This window comes from Rana temporaria, chromosome 10, assembly GCF_905171775.1.
Source record: "Rana temporaria chromosome 10, aRanTem1.1, whole genome shotgun sequence".
NCBI classification, from domain to species: Eukaryota; Metazoa; Chordata; class Amphibia; order Anura; family Ranidae; genus Rana; species Rana temporaria.
The window spans coordinates 12,606,581-12,627,357 of NC_053498.1; the positions used below are offsets into that span (position 1 = coordinate 12,606,581).

Below are 20,777 nucleotides of genomic sequence, written 5' to 3' on the forward strand. Positions count from 1 at the left end.
GGCTTCCGGGTATGATCTTCGGGAATGGGCGTTCCTATTTGATTGACAGCCTTCCGACGGTCGCATACAGCGCGTCACCAGGTGCCGAAAGAAGCCGAACGTCGGTGCGGCTCTATACGGCGCCTGCGCACCGACGTTCGGCTACTTTCGGCAACTCATGATGCGCTGTATGCGACCGTCGGAAGGCTGTCAATCAAGTAGGAACGCCCATTCCCGAAGATCATACCCGGAAGCGGCGGGAGAACATCTATCTCTAAAACGGTAAGTACTGCATTGATTTTAAAATAAACACCCGATTCTGCTTCGCATACTTAGCCTCAATCTAATGTTAAAAAATGATTTTTTTGGGTGAACCTCCGCTTTAAGCAAGTGAACCTTGTGAAACCAAAAAGATACAATGCAACTTATATACAATTTGTTTAATAAAAACGATTGAAACGGGGAAAAATATTCGTCTAACATCGTCTTCTTCAATGGGAAAAATGCTTTACTGAACTAGTCACCCTATTTATCTCTTAGTAAATATAGTTTCATTTTACACTGGCACATTATATAACAAGTTATCTTCTAACAATGTTTCAGTCATTACATACCTTCTACATATGCAGAAAAAGACGATCAATACAATTATAAACACAAGTCCCGCTCCAGTTCCGATCCCGGCATACAGGATTCTTCTTTCATTTCCCGCTGTGATTTAAAAAACACATTTTATGTAAGTATTGCCAATGTTCCCAGTGTTAATGAGGAGGTGGAGACTCAGCTACTTGCACAGATGGAAAGGGCTGCGGGGGCTGGGACAGCGATGATATTGGGGGATTTTAACCACTTACCCCCCGGACCATATTGCTGCCCAAAGACCAGAGTACTTTTTGCGATTCGGGACTGCGTCGCTTTAACAGACAATTGCGCGGTCGTGCGACGTGGCTCCCAAACAAAATTGGCGTCCTTTTTTTCCCCACAAATAGAGCTTTCTTTTGGTGGTATTTGATCACCTCTGCGGTTTTTAGTTTTTGCGCTATAAACAAAAATAGAGCGACAATTTTGAAAAAAATTAATATTTTTTACTTTTTGCTGTAATTAATATCCCCCAAAAATATATAAAAAAACATATTTTTTCCTCAGTTTAGGCCGATACGTATTCTTCTACATATTTTTCGTAAAAAAAAAATCGCAATAAGCGTTTATTGATTGGTTTGCGCAAAAGTTATAGCGTTTACAAAATAGGGGGTAGTTTTATGTCATTTTTATTATATTTTTTTTACTAGTAATGGCGGCGATCAGCGATTTTTTTTTCGGTACTGCGACATTATGGCGGGCACTTCGGACACTTTTGACACATTTTTGGGACCATTGGCATTTTTATAGCGATCAGTGCTATAAAAATGCATTGGATTACTATAAAAATGCCACTGGCAGTGAAGGGGTTAACACTAGGGGGCGGGGAAGGGGTTAAGTATGCCTGGGTGTGTTCTTACTGTGGGGGGGGGGGGGGGGGGGGTGGCCTCACTAGGGGAAACACTGATCCTTGGTTCATACATTGTATGAACCGAAGATCAGCATTTCCCCTGCTGACAGGACCAGGAGCTGTGTGTTTACACACACAGCTCCCGGTCCCCACTCTGTATCGAGCGATCGCGTGTGCCCGGCGGCGATCGCGCCCGCCAGGCACACGCACGGGAGTCGGCTGGGAGAGAGGACGTCATATTACGTGCTCTCGCCCAGCAGAGCCACCTTGTGGACGTATTTCGACGGTGCGCCGTCAGCAAGTGGTTAAATACCCGGAAATTGACTGGAGTAATGGCACTGCTGGAACAGTAAAGGCCAAACACTTAGGGCCAGATTCACATAGAATTGCCCTGGTGCAGCATATCAGAGATACGCTACGCCGCCGTATCTTACCTGGCTCTAAGTCGAATCCAGGAAGATTTTGCGCCGTAAGTTACGTCGGTGTAGTGTATTTCTCGGCGCGTATTTCAAAGGGGGCGTGATTCATTTAAATGAAGCGCGTCCCCGCGCCGATTGAACTGCGCATGCTCCGTTTTGAAATTTCCCGCCGTGCTTTGCGCGAAATGACGTCGCACCGACGTCATTTTTTGAACTTCGACGTGAGTTACATCCTTTCCTATTCACGGACGACTTACGCAAAAAAATTAAAAAAATTAAAATTCGACGCGGGAACGACGACCATACTTTAACATGGCAAGTCTATCTATACGCCACGAAATAACAGCTTTAACTATACGCCAGGAAAAGCCGACTAGCGACGACGTAAGAGAATGCGACGGCCGCGCGTACCTTCGTGGATCACCGGAAAAAGCAAATTAGCATACCCGACGCGGAAAACGACGCGAACTCCACCCAGCGGGCGCCGAAGTATTGCACCTACCATCCGAAGGCGTACGAAGCCGTAGGCCTGTCGGATCGAAGCCAGAAGCCGTCGTAACTTGGTTTGAGGATTCAAACTAAAGATACGACGTGGCAAATTTGAAAGTACGCCGGTGTATCAGTAGATACGCCGGCGTACTTGCTCTGAGAATCTGGCCCCTATAAACCTATTACAAAACAATTTGATGGTCCTGTTTATTAAGACCCTGACTAGTAATGCCGCTTTGCTGGACCTAGTAATCTCAAACCACGCAGAGCTTTTTACCTATATTCATATAAAAGAACATCTGGGTAGCAGTGACCATAACATGATTTCATTTAATGTTAGCTGTAAGCAACAAACACATACGGGAAAGATAAAAACACTTAAATGGGTTGTAAAGGAATTTTTTTCCCTAAATATCTTCCTTTCCCTTAGTGCAGTCCTCCTTCACTTACCTCATCCTTCCATTTTGCTTTTAAATGTCCTTATTTCTTCTGAGAAATCCTCACTTCCTGTTCTTCTGTCTGTAACTCCACACAGTACTGCGAGGCTTTCTCCCTGGTGTGGAGAAAGCCTCTTGAGGGGGGGGGGGGGGCAAGCATGCAAGTCAGGACACTCTCTTCTTTGCAGATAGAGAAATGTGTGTTAGTGGGTGTCCTGACACTCCTGCTCGCCCCCTCCCCCTCAAGAGGCTTTCTCCACACCAGGGAGAAAGCCTCGCATTACGGTGTGGAGTTACAGACAGAATAAGAGGAAGTGAGGATTTCTCAGAAGAAATAAGGACATTTAAAAGCAAAATGGAAGGATGAGGTAAGTGAAGGAGGACTGCACTAAGGTAAAGGAAGATATTTAGGGGAGAAAAAAAAATCCTTTACAACCCCTTTAACTTTAACTTTTTCACTGACCTCTATAGCTGCATGTATTGTGGATTAATTCATCTACAAAGATCACAAAAAAGACTCTAAATGCGGGTTTCGATCAGTTTAAAACAGTCTTTCTCAATCCACCCTGGATTGGGTGGATCTCAATCCACCCCCTAAAATAATTTTCAGGTCTCTGAGAACCTTTACTCAAGCCAATCCACTTGGGGAGTAAATAGAAGAATATCCCTTACCATTGTGGTCGGTAAGAACATTTCAACCCTTCCAGACAGTAAAAATTATCATTGGTGCCATGCTGATGCTATTGCCAAGTGGGGTTTGGCCTGGAACTATCCAAGCACCACCAAATAGGTGGTCAATTTGCCACAGCTCAGGGAATGACTAACAACCTCAGTTAGGCACCTTAGTTGAGGACAACTGGTTTAAAAACACCTGATGTGTGTTTACAATAGAGGGCTGCCAAGATTCTGCTGCAATAAAAAGTACTAGGGAATTTACTAAGATTTCAGTGCCTCAGTTGTGAACTATAAAGTCAAATTTCTCCACAATGCCTATGGCTTCAGAGGTTAATGGGTCTTATTTCAAAGTGTTTTTACTGCTTTTGGCAACAAAGGACACAGTAGGGCTTATTTTCGGGGTAGGTCTTACATGTAATGTGCTGTCTTCTCTCTCCCTCTCCCTCCCTGCCTGTCAGGAATCCCCCAGTGTGATCTGAGTTAAAATTCAGTGTGGCAAGTTGCTTTCCTCATCTGGTGGCAGGCAGCGTGGCAAGTGGCATTCCTCATCTGGTGGCATGCAGCGTGGCAAGTGGCATTGCTCATCTGGTGGCAGGCAGTGTGGCAAGTGGCATTGCTCATCTGTTGGCAGGCAGCATGGCAAGTGGCATTGCTCATCTGGTGGAAGGCAGCGTGGCAAGTGGCATTCCTCATCTGGTGGCAGGCAGTGTGGCAAGTGGCATTAAGCATCTGGTGGAAGGCAGCGTGGCAAGTGGCATTCCTCATCTGGTGGCAGGCAGTGTGGCAAGTGGCATTGCTCATCTGGTGGCAGGCAGTGTGGCAAGTGGCATTGCTCATCTGGTGGCAGGCAGTGTGGCAAGTGGAATTGGTCATCTGGTGGCAGGCGACGTGGCAAGTGACACACTCGGGGCTCCCACTGATTCTGCATTATGGTGAGTTGAACTATTTCATTTATATTACAATGTAATATAAGAAATAATGCGCTTCAATCATTCTGGCACCATACCGGTTCCGTGATGATTGAATCGCCAACAGCAGAACACCAGCTATTGCCCTGATAAATTGCCTGCAAAAAAAAATTGGTTACCCCCTGCGTGTGCGTACACCCCCCCCCCCTCACAGGGCCTTGGCATAATTTTCTTTTACGCAGCCGGACCCCGGTGCCAAAAAGGTTGGGGACCACTGGATTATAGGATTTTACAAGCATTTTAAACAAGGTCTTATTTTCAGGGTAGGTCTTATTTTCGGGGTAGGGCTTATTTTCGGGGTAGGGCTTATTTTCAGGGAAACACGGTTCTTTAGTGTGCATAGTCTGGGCACAGGTTCACTTTAACCACTTAAGGACTGCCACATATACGTCGGCAGAATGGCACGGCTGGGCACATCAACGCATATGTACGTTGATCTTTAGGCCCAGCCGTGGGTCACGGGCGTGCTCCCGCGACCCGGTCCAAAGCTCCGTGACTGGGACCGCGGGGACCAGCGGACCCGATCGCCGCTGGAGTCCCGCGATCGGTCCCCGGAGCTGAAGAACGGGGAGAGCCGTGTGTAAACACGGCTTCCCCGTTCTTCACTGTGGCGGTGTCATCGATCGTGTGATCTCTTTTATAGGGATCCACAATCGATGACGTCACACCTACAGCCCCGCCCCCCTACAGTTGTAAACACACATTAGGTGACACATAACCCCTTCAGGGCCCCCTTGTGGTTAACTCCCAAACTGCAACTGTCATTTTCACAGTAAACAGTGCATTTTAAATGCATTTTTTGCTGTGAAAATGACAATGGTCCCAAAAATGTGTCAAAATTGTCCGAAGTGTCCGCCATAATGTCGCAGTCACGAAAAAAATCACTGATCGCCGCCATTAGTAGTAAAAAAAGTTTTTTTAATAAAAATGCAATAAAACTATCCCCTATTTTGTAAACGCTATAAATTTGGCGCAAACCAACCGATAAACGCTTATTGCGATTTTTTTTACCAAAAATAGGTAGAAGAATACGTATCGCCCTAAACTGAGGAAAAAAAACGTTTTTTTATATATTTTTGGGGGATATTTATTATAGCAAAAAGTAAAAAATATAGCATTTTTTTCAAAATTGTCGCTCTATTTTTGTTTATAGCGCAAAAAATAAAAACAGCAGAGGTGATCAAATACCACCAATAGAAAGCTCTATGTGTGGGGAAAAAAAAGGACGCCAACTTTGTTTGGGAGCCACGTCGCACGACCGCGCAATTGTCTGTTAAAGCGACGCAGTCCCGAATCGCAAAACCTGGCCTGGTCCTTTAGCTGCATTTTGGTCCGGGTCTTAAGTAGTTAAAGGATACATTGAAAGAGAAAATAGATGTATTATTAAATTTCGTGGAAAGAGGACATAGGCGATGAGGAAGTATTTACGCACATCGGCACTTACACTACCTGATATCTCTGGCATCTTGTTGTGAAGTAATCATTGCTAGTTCCCCTTTTTAACCCAACAAAACGTTACCGTCCTCTCTTTACCATTTTTCTTCTTCTTCTTCTTCCATTATTTATATCAGTTCATTAGCATACGATCTAAAACTTCTACTTTTTCATTAGATGTCTCCGTCTATAAAGTGATCTTCCCCTCTTGATAATTACATCAAGCCTTGGGTCTCCATGGAAGATACATGCACTAACATTAACAACCGTACAATTACCAGCCCCACAGGAAGCAGCTCGTAATTCCTGATAAGTTGGTGGTTTTCTGTACGTTTCCTTGAGGTTTGAGTCACCAACTTTGTATCTACTTTATCAACCCAAACCTAAGGGGCGGAGGAATCTCTTTTAACATGAATGTGCAGTGAAATAACCTATGATTTAGGTGATCTATGCTGTATCCTAAATCCTATGTACACAGGGGAGGGCTGGCAGGGGGGGCAGGGTGGAAATCTCCCCCCCAGGCTGGTGACACTATGCACAGCCTCCGGCCTGCCACTACCAAATGCTGTTTTTGCAGAGCAGGAATATGCTTGCTGAAGCTCTGTTAACACAGGTCACAAACGCTGCTCACCTCCCACTGTGCAGCCGTGCCTGTGTCAGCTCCAAGGTAGATGGCTGCAGAGCTGAGCTATGTCTCGTCTCACACATAGCTCAGCCTCAGCGCACACCAGCGCTGACATCCCCTTCGCTCTCTGCACAGACATGAGGAGAAATAGAGCTCATCTGCTCCTCCTCCTTCTGAGTCTGCCCTGCCCACACTCCCTGGGCATGTGTGGGCACTGGACAGGAAGTGCGGACTCTTATGTATATGGGGTCTGTGCGGACTCTGATGTAAGGGGAGGCTCTGTGCGGACTCTGATGTAAGGGGGGCCTCTGTGCGGACTCTGATGTAAGGGGGGCCTCTGTGCGGACTCTGATGTAAGGGGGGCCCCTGTGCGGACTCTGATGTAAGGGGGGCTTCTGTGTGGACTCTGATGTGAGGGGAGCCTCTGTGAGGACTCTGATGTAAGGGGAGCCTCTGTGAGGACTCTGATGTAAGGGGAGCCTCTGTGCGGACTCTGATGTAAGGGGAGGCTCTGTGCGGACTGTTGTGATCATGAAAAATCTTAGACTGTTTTCCTCGATCCATCACTTTTCCACGCTCTATGGGCCACTCGACTGGACTTGCCCCCCCAGGCCTAAGGCCGCCAGCCCTCCCCTGTATGTACAGTATCAGTAAACAAACTTTCATATTCACAGAAGTAGGGTAATGATGTCAACAAATATAAGATTCAAGACACTGTTTTATTCAAAACCAAAGTGCTGATACAGCATATAAAACCTTAGGGCCAGATTATCAAAGGCGTTACGACGGTGCAACGCCATTTGCGCCGTCGTAAGTCCTAATCTGGCCCAGGGTATCTATGCGACTGATTCTTAGAATCAATTACGCATAGATACCCATTAGATCCGACAGGCGTAAGGCTCTTACGCTGTCAGATCTTAAATGCAAATTTTTTTCCCGCCGCTAGGTGTCGCATCGTCGTTTTCCCCGTCGTCTGTGCAAATTAGCTAGTTACGCGAGATTCCCGAACGTACGCGCGCACGACGCAGTGATTTTACGACGTTTCCGTAAGCGTAAACTTGCCCCTGCTATACTGAGGGGCAAGTTTACGTTGGTCCGTCGTATGCCATGTTAAGTATGGCGTCGGGTCAGAGTCGGTTTTTCCGTCGTTTACGTCGTTTTCGTAAGTCGTTCGCGAATACGACTTTACGTCAATGACGCTCACGTCGGCGTCATTGACGTTTTCCGTCGTGAGCTGGAGCATGCGCACTGGGCTTTTTTTCCGCCCGGCGCATGCGCAGTTCGATCGGCGCGGGGGCGCGCTTAATTTGAATACAAGCCGCCCCCTTTGAATTACGCGGCCTTACGCCGGGCCAATTACACTACGCCGACGCAAATTACGGAGCAAGTGCTTGGAGAATACGGCACTTGCTCCAGTAATTTGCGGCGGCGCAGTGTAAATGGCTTACGCTACGCCGCCGCAGATTCTACAAGAATCTGGCCCATTAAGCGGGAGTTCACCCGAAAAACTATTTTTAACATTAGATTGAGGCTCATTTTGTCAAGGGGAATCGGGTGTTTTTTTTTAAATCGAAGCAGTACTTACCGTTTTAGAGATACATCTTCTCCGCCGCTTCCGGGTATGGTCTTCGGGACTGGGCGTTCCTATTTGATTGACAGGCTTCCGACGGTCACATACAGCGCGTCACGAGTAGCCGAAAGAAGCCGAACGTCGGTGCGGCTCTATACAGCGCCTGCGCCAGGGGTGTATTTAGGTTTTGTGCCGCCCTAGGCCTGGTGCAACTCGCGCACCCCCTACTTTATATATGACGCACCCCTTCCTTTTTAAGACCCGCCCTATCATTTTCATGGGAGGAGGACAGAGGGACAGGGTGGGATGAGGACAGGGGGACAGGGTGGGATGAGGACAGGGTGGGATGAGGACATCGCTTTTTCGCCGCCCCCCCCGCAAAGTGCCGCCCTAGGCCTGGGCCTTGTCGGCCTAGGCCATAATACATCACTGGCCTGCGCACCGACGTTCGGCTACTTTCGGAAAATCGGGACGCGGTGTATGCGACCCTCGGGAATGCATACCAAATGCCGACGCTAGAATTGGCGGGAATCCAAGTCGGATCTCCCGTCGCTTCTATGACGGCTTTGTCTCCATCGCGGCAAGCCAGCTCGGCGCTGGCTCCCGCGATGGGGCTCGTAGGTGGTCAATCTCGCCGAGAAAGGGAGCGAGATTGACACAATATCGCGGTCACTCACTGTATACATTATTTTTGTAGTACTCACATTGCTTGGTAAACACGAACACAGAGGACTCTTCTTTTCCCATTTCATTAGTTGCAGCGCAGATATATTTTTCAGTTGTTGTATTCTTCACAGATATTTTATCCCCGTGTCCATGTAATAACTTCCCACCTTCACCAATCTGGTACCAGGTGTAATTATTTACCGGAGGATTGGCTTGACTGGAACAAAGTAATGTGACATCATCACCTTCTTGTGCGTTCTTGTCATCATCATCAACTGATATGGTGACGCTCCTAGGACGATCTGTGCAGTAATAGATAATTTATGGTATGATTTATATAGTACTAGAAATAAAATAGTATAAAATATATCGCTGAAAGAAAATGTTTACAACATGTTTTATGGCTGGAGGGGACGTACATGGCTTCCTGAAAACATCACAGCATGTCAAGAGCCCTCAGTCCTGATGTAAGCGGTGAGCTGCTTCTTGGGAGGAGTTACAGAAATATCAAAATGCCCTGATGGATGGATAGATGTCAGTCTGGAGGAGTGGGTGGTCCCAGTAAGGTGCCCACGTGTCCCGGATTGCCCGGGACTGTCCCGCAATTGACATGTCTGTCCCTGGTCCCGGGCACCTTCATTCAGGGACAATACAATGTCCCGGAATGAAATAGAGGACACAGCCACCCCCTACTAACTACATTTCCGGAACTGGTTGCTAGGGCCGGCGCTGCCTGGCGTCTTGCAACCAGTGACAATTTACTCTCAGACAGTGAGACCGGGAGCGAGGCCTGCGCCTAGTGCAGCACCGCTGTCCCCACCCACCTTGGCACCTCCTCCTTCTCCGGCACCCAGCGGAAAGTGACAGGGACTGGTGTGATTTTCACTCTCTAGATAGCGATGCCACTTTCCTTCTACGCACGTGGCTCATGCAGAGGGAGTGACAGCAGCACTGCATCTAGTGGCAGGCTATGGGTGGCAAGAGGCACTGCATCTGGTGGCAGGCTATGGGTGGCAAGAGGCACTGCATCTGGTGGCAGGCTATGGGTGGCAAGAGGCACTGCATCTGGTGGCAGGCTATGGGTGGCAAGAGGCACTGCATCTGGTGGCAGGCTATGGGTGGCAAGAGGCACTGCATCTGGTGGCAAGTGGCACATTCACCTGACAAATAACCCACCTCCAAATTCCCCATCAATCCCGAGACTACATTTCCCCCACCCCCTGCTCATCTTTTTTTGGGGAACGTGAGAGAGGGGGGTGTCCCTCAATGGCGATTTGGAAATGTGGTCACCCTAGGTCCCAGGCAGACTGCATTTCCATACATCCCACCCTAAGTAATGCCCTACTTGTGATGCTGAGTCTCCATGATTGGTAAAAATGAAAACCATGGAATGAAAGGGGTAGACTGGGGACAGTTAGTCTGGGGCAAAGACATAGCTCCCAACTGTCCCTGATTTCGAGGGACTGTCCCTGATTTCGAGGGACTGTCCCTGATTTCGAGGGACTGTCCCTGATTTGGAGCAATGTCCCTCTGTCCCTCTTTCCTCCTCATTTGTCCCTCATTTTGGTCTGATCCATATAATTGTATATAAAATGCCCTTTTTATCTATCAAACAGTGTTTCCCAGAGCTAAACCTTTCATCTGAGTTCTAAATTGCTGCATTTATAAATTCCAAAAGCCAATATGAAATAATAGTAGTGGTATAAAAAAAAAACACTTGTGGGTTTAACAAATCTTGTTTTTTAGTACAATTCTCCTTTAAGGGGGCGTGGCAAGGGGTGTGACCTACTTTTGCTAATAGGTGTCCCTCAAAAAGTTGGGAGGGATGGAAAGCGATTTTGTTGGACGTCCTTCAGCCAGGAAATAAGGTGGGCTCTATCTGACTTGTGGCAGCTTCCAATGCACATTGTGAGAAGCTCACAGTATGCAGAGTAAGTAATCTTAGCACAGGAGAGAACCCTGTGCCGGTGTTGCCAACCGTCCATATTTTTACAGACAGTTCGTAAAAAAACTGTACTATTTTTCCCTGTTCGTAAATGTCCGTGATCGGTTGGGCTTGGAACTGCGCATGGAGATTGGAGGCAGGGGGTGATTGGAGGCAGGGGGTGATTGGAAGCAGGGGGAGATTAGAGGCAGGGGGTGATTGGAGGCAGGGGGTGATTGGAAGCAGGGGGAGATTAGAGGCAGGGGGTGATTGGAAGCAGGGGGTGATTGGAGGCAGGGGGTGATTGGAAGCAGGGGGAGATTAGAGGCAGGGGGTGATTGGAAGCAGGGGGTGTTAGTGGCAGGGGGTGATTGGAGGCAGGGGGTGATTGGAGGCAGGGGGTGATTGGAAGCAGGGGGAGATTAGAGGCAGGGGGTGATTGGAAGCAGGGGGTGTTAGTGGCAGGGGGTGTTAGTGGCAGGGGGTGATTGGAGGCAGGGGGTGATTGGAGGCAGAGGGGGATGGTGGCACCGCAGAGGGTGGGGGATGGAGACAGGGGTTGTTGGTGGCACCGCAGAGGGGGATGGAGGCAGGGGACAATGGGGGCAGGGGGTGATTTGAGGCAGGGGGCCTGGGGGAGATTGGAGGCAGAGGGAGATTGGAGGCAGGGGGAGATTGGAGGCAGAGGGAGATTGGAGGCAGGGGGAGATTGGAGGCAGGGGGAGATTGGAGGCAGGGGGAGATTGGAGGCAGGGGGAGATTGGAGGCAGAGGGAGATTGGAGGCAGAGGGAGATTGGAGGCAGGGGGAGATTGGAGGCAGGGGGAGATTGGAGGCAGGGGGAGATTGGAGGCAGAGGGAGATTGGAGGCAGGGGGAGATTGGAGGCAGGGGGAGATTGGAGGCAGGGGGAGATTGGAGGCAGGGGGAGATTGGAGGCAGAGGGAGATTGGAGGCAGGGGGAGATTAGAGGCAGGGGGAGATTGGAGGCAGGGGGAGATTGGAGGCAGGGGGAGATTGGAGGCAGAGGGAGATTGGAGGCAGAGGGAGATTGGAGGCAGGGGGAGATTGGAGGCAGGGGGAGATTGGAGGCAGGGGGAGATTGGAGGCAGAGGGAGATTGGAGGCAGAGGGAGATTGGAGGCAGGGGGAGATTGGAGGCAGGGGGAGATTGGAGGCAGGGGGAGATTGGAGGCAGAGGGAGATTGGAGGCAGGGGGAGATTGGAGGCAGGGGGAGATTGGAGGCAGAGGGAGATTGGAGGCAGAGGGAGATTGGAGGCAGGGGGAGATTGGAGGCAGGGGGAGATTGGAGGCAGAGGGAGATTGGAGGCAGGGGGAGATTGGAGGCAGGGGGAGATTGGAGGCAGGGGGATATTGGAGGCAGAGGGAGATTGGAGGCAGGGGGAGATTGGAGGCAGAGGGAGATTGGAGGCAGAGGGAGATTGGAGGCAGGGGGAGATTGTGGCACCGCAGAGGGGGGTGAAGGCAGGGGGTGTTGGTGGCAGAGGGGGGTGAAGGCAGGGGGTGTTGGTGGCAGAGGGGGATGGAAGCAGGGGGTGATGTGACTAAATAATTTGCCCTTATTATATCGAAAATAACAAAAATATGTTTTTTTACCTTAATATCTACCTTAAATCACATTGCTATTTGCCTAGCGTACTTGTTTGTAGCCTAAATACTGATTTTTTTAACCTAAAAATGTAATTTAGTACCTTTTGTGAAATGCCAGTAAAAATGTGGCTGTGCCAGTAAATTTTGGGTGTCGTGCCAGTAAATTGGTAGGTTGGCAACACTGCCCTTTACACCAGTGCAAAACTGAAGGGAAGGCCAGAATAAACACACAAGGAGGTGCTTACAGGGGTGTAATTTAAAAATGAAGTACATTTTATTTTTGTGCTCTTTACTGATAATGTGAACCATGATAAAGTTCTATATTATTGTGCTTTGCAATATACTGCGTAGTGAGTCAGTAAGTTGCCCAATGGACAATGGTTACTTCTGTCCACTCCCAGGTGTTTATGGCTCTGCCCCCTCTTGGTGAGCCATAAATAGCAGGGGAGGGCTTATGCCCCATACACACGCTCGGGATTTCCGAAGGGAAAAAATCAGTAGGGAATCCCGACGGGAAAAAAGAGAGCTGGTTCTCTTTTTTTTGCCGGCGGGTTTGGCAGGTTTCCTGTTGGAAAAACAGCGAGGGGAGCATACGCATGTCAGGGATTCCCAGCCAAATGCTCTCCTCGTAGTTTTCCTGTCAGAAAACCCGGTCGTGTGTATGGGGCATCAGGGTCTCATTTTCTTCCACATGGGAATACAGAGGAAGGACTGCTGCACCATGTAGTCCTACTGGAGCATGTGGCCGCCTAGTGGGATTTTGGGTTTCCCCGGGCAAGGATTCTACAGTTAATGGACTTATGCTGAATGAACTCAGTTTTTCTTGAAGGCATGACATGGGCAGCCGGAGTTAGCTAGTGTTAGGACTGTGTACGAAGAACTGTGAGAGACTGTATTAAAGTACAATTTTCTGTTTTGGATATTGTAGTGATTAGAACACGTGTCAGTTTGTATTGCTATCTGTACCGCCAATAGCGAGATTTATCCTCTCTATTTGTCCTGTTTACCATTATCATTGAAAGTGAAAGTAAAAGAAAATCCCAAATTGTGGGTTGTCCTCACAAAAGTATTAGAGGGGAAATCTTCCAATGGTGACCTAGAGCAGTGTTTTTCAACTTCAGTCCTCGAGGCGCACCAACAGGTCATGTTTTCAGGCTTTCCATTATTTTGCACAGGGTGATTTGATCAGTTTCACTGCCTTAGTAATTACCACAGCCGTTTCATCTAAAGGAAATCCTGAAACCATGACCTGTTGGGGCACCTTGAGGACTGGAGTTTTGAAACACTGACCTATAGAACCCATTAAATTTCTTGATTTGCAGGGTTTTCTTTTCCCTTCCTGTTTGGCTATGGGACAGGAGGTGAAGTGAACTCTCCCCAATGGGACACAGATGGTGAAAAAAAAATCTGACAGGGGTTATAACCCTCCCTTGCTTTTACAAAATGAAAAAAAAAAGTTTTGCCAATTGTTCTAATTTAAAGCGGTGGTTCCCCCTTAAAAACAAAATTTTTTTATTCCACTGCCCCCCCACATTCCATCACGATTAATGCTCTTAATATTTTTTTCCTGCTGTACATACCTTAGTACAGCATCTTCACCCGTCCATCCGGGTTGCGAGTCCCGCGGGAGTGGGCGTTCCTCACAGGCTGTTGATTGACGTTTTCCCCAAAAACGAGCTCTCCCCCCGTCGCGTAAGCCGTGTCACGGTTGGCGAAAGGAGCCGAACGGCGAGTCAGCGCTATACTGCGCATGCGCATCGGCGTTCGGCTCCTTTCGCCAATCGTGACGCGGCTTACGCGACGGGGGGAGAGCTCGTTTTTGGGGAAAACATCAATCAACAGCCTGTGAGGAACGCCCACTCCCGCGGGACTCGCAACCCGGATGGACGGGTGAAGATGCTGTACTAAGGTATGTACAGCAGGAAAAAAATATTAAGAGCATTAATCGTGATGGAATGTGGGGGGGCAGTGGAATAAAAAAATGTTGTTTTTAAGGGGGAACCACCGCTTTAACTTGTACTGGCAAAGAAGCTTCAGTAAATTTCTGTTAACCGTTATTGCCTGGTCTGAAATCTTTTTAAAGGGGGGCATGGAGGTACAAAGCATATCCGAAGAACTGGGATTTTAACACACAAGGGGATGAAAAGGACGAGAAATAGTGCCACCACTGAAGGGTTAACAATACAGAGGAGTTGGCAGGAAGTCATGTATAACATGCTATGGGTAACCAGGACTGGGGAACGCAATAACAACCACCCAGCGTAAGAGTGGCACTGGGCATGGGTTACGGTGTCTTCTGGTTAGTGATGGGGTTGATGTACTGACTCCCTCCCTAACAGTCAGTGCCCCAAGAGTACCCAGGACCGAACCCATGGAACAGAGAACCTATGGACCTAGATGGAGGTACGGGAGAGTTAAAGAGTTAACTTGGTCTACAGATAGAGGTCCGCGCTTTGTGGACGACGGGACTACCACACTGGGAGTGAGGTGACAATTAAAGTTGGGCTGGTGGAGCGGGACACAAGCTCTGTTGTCTCCTCCTCAAAATGCTGCATTCAGGAAGAGAAGGTTTACAGTGTCACAGGAAGAGTGTCCACAGTAAAGAGCTGTAAGTTTAATGTGTATCTGTGCAAGGTATATGGCTCACTTCTAAGTACAGAGCACCACGCCAGTAGTGTATTTAGGTTTTGTGCTGCCCTAGGCCTGACTAAACTCATGCACCCCCTCATTTAAATATGACCCACCCCTTCCTGTCAAGGCCACACCCCTTTCTGTTTAAATTTTCGAGTGGGGACACTAGTTCTTACGGTCTGGGGGGGGGGGGGGGGGGCAATGAATTCCCTTAATTTGCATAGATTTCCTCTCCCTTCCTGTTTGGCTATGGGGCAGGAAGTGAAGGGAAATCTCTGCAATGGGACAGGGATGGTAAAAAATAAACTGACAGGGGCTATAACCCTCCCTTACTCCATCCAAAATGAAAAAAAAAAATGTTGTCTATAGTTCTACTTTAAGCACAAATTTCTGATAATTTTATGGAGAGGACTAAGAAGATATAACCATGCCACTGGTGCAGCAGAATACATATAGCACAGTGAGGAAGGTTTGTGGTCCAGGATGATAGGACAGTCAAAATTAGAAGCAGCTTGCGTTACATACACTAACAGTGTAGCACAAGCTGGCGGGGACTCTTTCCGTGCTGACCCCCTGCAAAGTGCTGCTCTAAGCCTGGGCCTTGTTGGCCTAGGTCAGAATACAGCATTGGCGCCACCTCAATGCTGATTAACACATGACCACGGCCCCGCCTGGTCCCTGGAATTAGCAAGCTCATTCACAGAAGAGTCTACTGGGTGAGTAGACACACACGTAAATTAAAATGTACTTACATTTAATATTAAGAGTAATTATTTGAACAGATGTTTTATTATTAGGAAAAGTAGCTGCACATTGTAGAACTGTCTTGTCATCTGTATAGGAAGCATTATAGGTCATTCTGGACGCCATTCTCCACCTTTCTATAAAATGTAAATCTTCATGATTCTCCATTATGGGGTGACCAGTGATGTTCCATGTAAGAGTCGGGGGATGGGAGGGACAGGTGTGATTTACAGCACAGGAGATGATCACCGTCTTCTTGTCTTCCAGATTTTCAGTTCCTGATATTGATGGTTCTGGTGGTCTGTCTGAAATCAGAAATAGAAACATTTTATCTAAAAAATAAATCCTTGTGATATAAATTTGACTTTAATAGGTTTCTCCTACCAACCACGGAAAAAAAAGGGTTCTAGTCCTGCGCTCCTCAACCTAATCAACCATTGATTGGGTGAGGTTCACTGGGTTCAGCTGACAGGCAGTAGCACATTGTTAATTAATTTTAATATTTTTTCTTATTGTGTCAAAACTAAGGTTTTACACTAGGGAAGTGCTTCCCTTGGGCCAGATTCACAGAGAGATACGACGGTGTATCTCCTGATACGCCGTCGTATCTCTGACTTACACTGGTCGTATCTATGCGCCTGATTCATAGAATCAGTTACGCATAGATATGGCTAAGATCCGACAGGTGTAACTGTGTTACACCGTCGGATCTTATTTTCAATTTAAAAATGGCGCGCTGAATAATATGTAAATCAGCGAGATACGCGAATTCACGAACGTACGCGGACCCGACGCAGTGTTGTTACGACGTTTCCGTAGCGGCTTTCCCGGCGTATACTCACCCCTGCTTCTATGAGGCGCAGCCAATGTTAAGTATAGCCGTCGTTCCTGCGTTGATTTTGATTTTTTTTACGTTGTTTGCGTAAATCGTTCTGTAATACGGATGGACGTTGTTTACGTAAGCGTCTAAACCACTGACGTCCTAGTGACGTCAGTGGGAGAAATGCACGCCGGGAAAATTCACGGACTGCGCATGCTCATTTAAATCGGCGCGGGGACGCGCCTGATTTAAATAGTACACTCCCCCTAGCCGCGGAATTTGAATTCCGCCGGGGGATTTGCGATACGCCGCCGCAAGTTTGGAGGTAAGTGGTTTGTGAATTACCCACTTGCCTCTCAAACTTGCGGCAGCGGATCTTAAATCAGATAGATCCGCTGATCTATGTGAATCTAGCCCCTTGTCTTTTCCCCTTCTTTTCCAACTTGTCTTTTCCAACCTAAACCAACCTCTATGTCACCACCATGTCCTGATGTCACATAGGGGCCAGTGGAAAGAAGCACAGAGTGCGGAGGGGGTTTAATAAACATTCATAGACATCATTTCTAATTTTATGACAGGTTCACTTTAACAACACATGAGCTCCTTTTCTTCTATCCATTCCTTACATTGTCACTTTAAAGCGGAGGTCCGCCGAAAAAATATATTAGAAGCCAGCAGCTACAAATACTGCTGTCCAGGGTGCCCGCGATGTCGGCAGTCGAAGCCAAGCTGTCAGTCGCCGCCGCTATTTACTTCCTGGTTCCCTACTGTGCGTGTGCAAGTCACGCTGCGGGTCCTCACTGGTCCTGGCTTTCTTCTGGGACCTGTGTGTCTCCCAAAAGACAGCGGGGGAGGACAGAGTAGGCACCGGAAGTGGTGTAGGTCACCTTGATCACTGAGGTGAGCTATGCCCGAAAGTGGGAGCAAATACCTGTATTACACAGATATCTACTCCTTCCTCCCCCATGAAAGGTGCCAAATGTGACACATGAGGGGGAAGGATTCCAAAAAGTGGAAGTTCCATTTTTGGGTGGAACTCCACTTTAGGTAAGGGTGGCTTTGTGAACCAAATTCTGAATGAATCTTTTGCATTGTTGTCTGTCTGTTGAATACTATTAAATAAGTACCTGTCATATACACGTAAACATTTCTATTTTTGAGTTTATGGGAATTGATATCCTCATTTATTCCTGGATAATAATGTTCTGATTTCCCCACATTGATGATCTTTATGGAGCAATTATTTTCTGTATTCCCAGTAAGAAATGTCCGTCCTTTATATTCGTCGGCCACATCACTCGGGGTTTTATTGTTGAAGATTTTGGCTTGTTTGTTTTTGGAGTACCAGAAGAAATTAAAATCTTTAGCATCTTCAGGACGGGTGAATGTGCAGGGGATTTCCACACAAGAACCTTTTACAGCATCAATAGTGTATGGGAATGTAAACTTCCAGTCCTGACATGATTTGTCATCAGGGCAACCTGAGAGAAGAAAACATTTTGAATATATATATATATATATATGTTCCATCAAAACGTATCCAATTCATCTACTGTAAGTGGTAGAAGTGAGCAAACTTCCAATCTCAGTCTACTACAAATTGCCTGCCTATGAATGGAAAGCCACGGAGATACTATAGAATCTGAGAAGCTCATTATATGAAATAAATATTTGTCATTGTATAATAGACTTTTTGGGTGCTGAAGCAACACGTAGTCAAAAGTTATATTTAAAGGGGATTTACCCAACAACTTTTATTAGATATACAGGTAAAAATTAGCTATAGATAAAGCTTTTGTAAACAAAAAAATTAGCTATACAAACATCCACACCTATGTGGTGTGGATTTTTATATATCTAATTTTTAACTGTATATCAATAAACATTATTGGGTAAATCCCTTTTGATAAAACCTTTGACTACATGTATCTTCAGCACCGCAAAATTCTATCATACAATAACAAATACTTTCTGTAATAAGGCAGGATGTTGGTGCTATTGAATAAGTCCAGTACAATCCCTTCATTTTCGTTGGATAAAGGGTTCCTGAGCATTACATCCTATATTTCTTAAAAAAAAAAATATATATATATATAACGAAGGTAAAAAAACATTAACAAAGAAAAACTGAACCAATTGGAGAGACAGATTTAGGAGATAAGCCCCATAGCTCTCAACTGTCCCCCAATTGTTGTATTTATTTAGAGATTAAATTAAACCTCAGAACTGTCATAGAACCTAGAATTCCTAAGGAAACATTTTTAAAAGACAAATAATAAAATGAGAAAATCCTACACTAAAATTAGTGCACGAATATTAAAGGCCCCTTTCACTCTTGTGCGACTTCAAAGTCGCACAATTTTACCGCAAATTTGCCCCGATTCGCGTCCGCCATTTTAACAAGACAGTTATACGACTGTGGATCCGACTTTGCCCCACAACTACGACTTCAATGAGCAGGGACGCGACTTTGATCCCCCAATAAGGGGGAACTCCACGCCAATTTTTTTTTTTTTTAAAACGGCATGGGTTCCCCCTTCATGAGCATACCGGGCCCTTCGGTCTGGTATGGATTTTAAGGGGAACCCCCACGCCGAAAAAAGGGTGTGGGGTCCCCCCAAAATCCATACCAGACCCATATCCGAGCACCAGCCCGACCGGTCAGGAAAGGGGTGCGGACGAGCGAGTGCCCCCCCTCCTGAGCGGTACCGGGCCTGCATGCCCTCAACATGGGGGGGTGCGTGCCCCCACCACAAAGCACTTTGCCCCCATGTTGATGAGGACAAGGGCCCCTTCCCGACAACCCTGGCCGTTGGTTGTCGGGGTCTGCAGGCGGGGGCTTATGGGAATCTGGGAGCCCTCTTTAATAAGGTGGCCAGCCTGGTCTTCCTCATCGCCTTCTGCCTTCTTTTTTTTTCTTTTCTTCCCATGTTGACTCGACGCTCCCTCCCGCTGTAATGCCCGGTGTGCGGTGCACGGCGATTTATATAGGCCTCTTATGATGTCACAGTCCCAGCATGCTCCGGGTGGTGACGACATAATTACCCCGCCCCCTTATTTCGTCACCACCCGAAGCATGCTGGGAAGAAGGCGACGAGGAAGACTGGGCTGGCCGCCGCTAGTAAAAGAGCTTCAAAGAAGATAGCGGCGGCAGCCCCGAAGAAGGCACCGGAGAGTGGGAGAAGAACCGGGGAGCGCGGAGAGCAGAAGAAGAGAGCGGAGAAGACCCCCAAAGTCAGAAGAAGACCCCCGGAGAGCGGAGAAGTCGGAAGAAGACCCCCGGAGCTGACTAATAAATGATTTTAAAAATCTGTGTAGTGTGTTTATTTTTTTGACACTTTTCTTCCAGGTGAATGGGTAGGGGTACGATGTACCCCCATACTCATTCACATAGGGTGGGGGGGGCCGGGATCTGGGGGACCCCTTTTTAAAGGGGGCTCCCAGATTCCGATAAGTCCCCCGCCCACAGACCCCGACAACCAACGGCCAGGGTTGTTGGGAACGGGCCATTGTCCTCATTAACATGGGGGCAAGGTGCCCACCCCCCCATGTTGAGGGCATGTGGCCTGGTACGGCTCAGGAGGGGGGCTTTCACTCGTCCCCACCCCATTTCCTGACCGGCCAGGCTGGTGTTTGGATAAGGGTCTGGTATGGATTCTGGGGGGGACCCCACGCAGTTTTTTAGGCATGGGAGTGCCCTTTAAAATCTATACAAGACTGAAGGGCCCGGTATGCTCATGAAGGGGAAACCCATGCCGTTTAAAAAAAATTGGCGTGGAGTTCCCCTTCGTGCACAAGTCATGTACAAGTCGCATACCAAAGTTGGATCTGTTAACTTTGACCCGACTTCAGAAAAAAAGTAATGCAGGAACTACTTTGAAGTCGGCACGACTTAAAGTCATGCCAGTCTGAATGGTAGTCATTGAAAATCATGAAGAATGACTTGTCATACGATTTTGCAGTCCAAAATCGCGCTACAAGTCGTATAAGTGTGAAAGGGGACTTAAAGATAATCAAAACAGCTGCACTTACTATTACCCACACAAAAAATATATATTATATAACACAATTACATTTAAAAAGGTGTTGCATTGTGATAAAAAATTATCAATACAAAATACATGTGATAGTGTCAACAATTCAGATTAGAATTTGAACATTGGAATTATATATGTATATACATTTTTGGTTAGTTATGTCATCAAAGTCTCTGAGAAAAAAACAAGAAAGAAGAAAGAAGCGCATCCAGAGAAATGACAGTGTCTCCAAATCATTAAATAAAATTCCTCTTCACAGTC

General features: G+C 47.3%; 1 protein-coding gene across 2 annotated transcripts in view; it reads right to left on the reverse strand.

Moving 5' to 3' along the window:
* Window positions 1-20,777, reverse strand: part of LOC120916334 (B-cell receptor CD22-like) — a 91,973-nt gene that overhangs the window by 8,485 nt on the left and 62,711 nt on the right. For both annotated transcript variants that reach the window (XM_040327244.1, XM_040327242.1), the window contains 2 exons: window positions 8,790-9,053; window positions 594-690 (listed from right to left, as the gene is read on the reverse strand). In XM_040327244.1, the coding sequence (XP_040183178.1) occupies window positions 594-690; window positions 8,790-9,053 (361 nt within the window). The remainder of the gene's footprint in view (window positions 1-593; window positions 691-8,789; window positions 9,054-20,777) is intronic.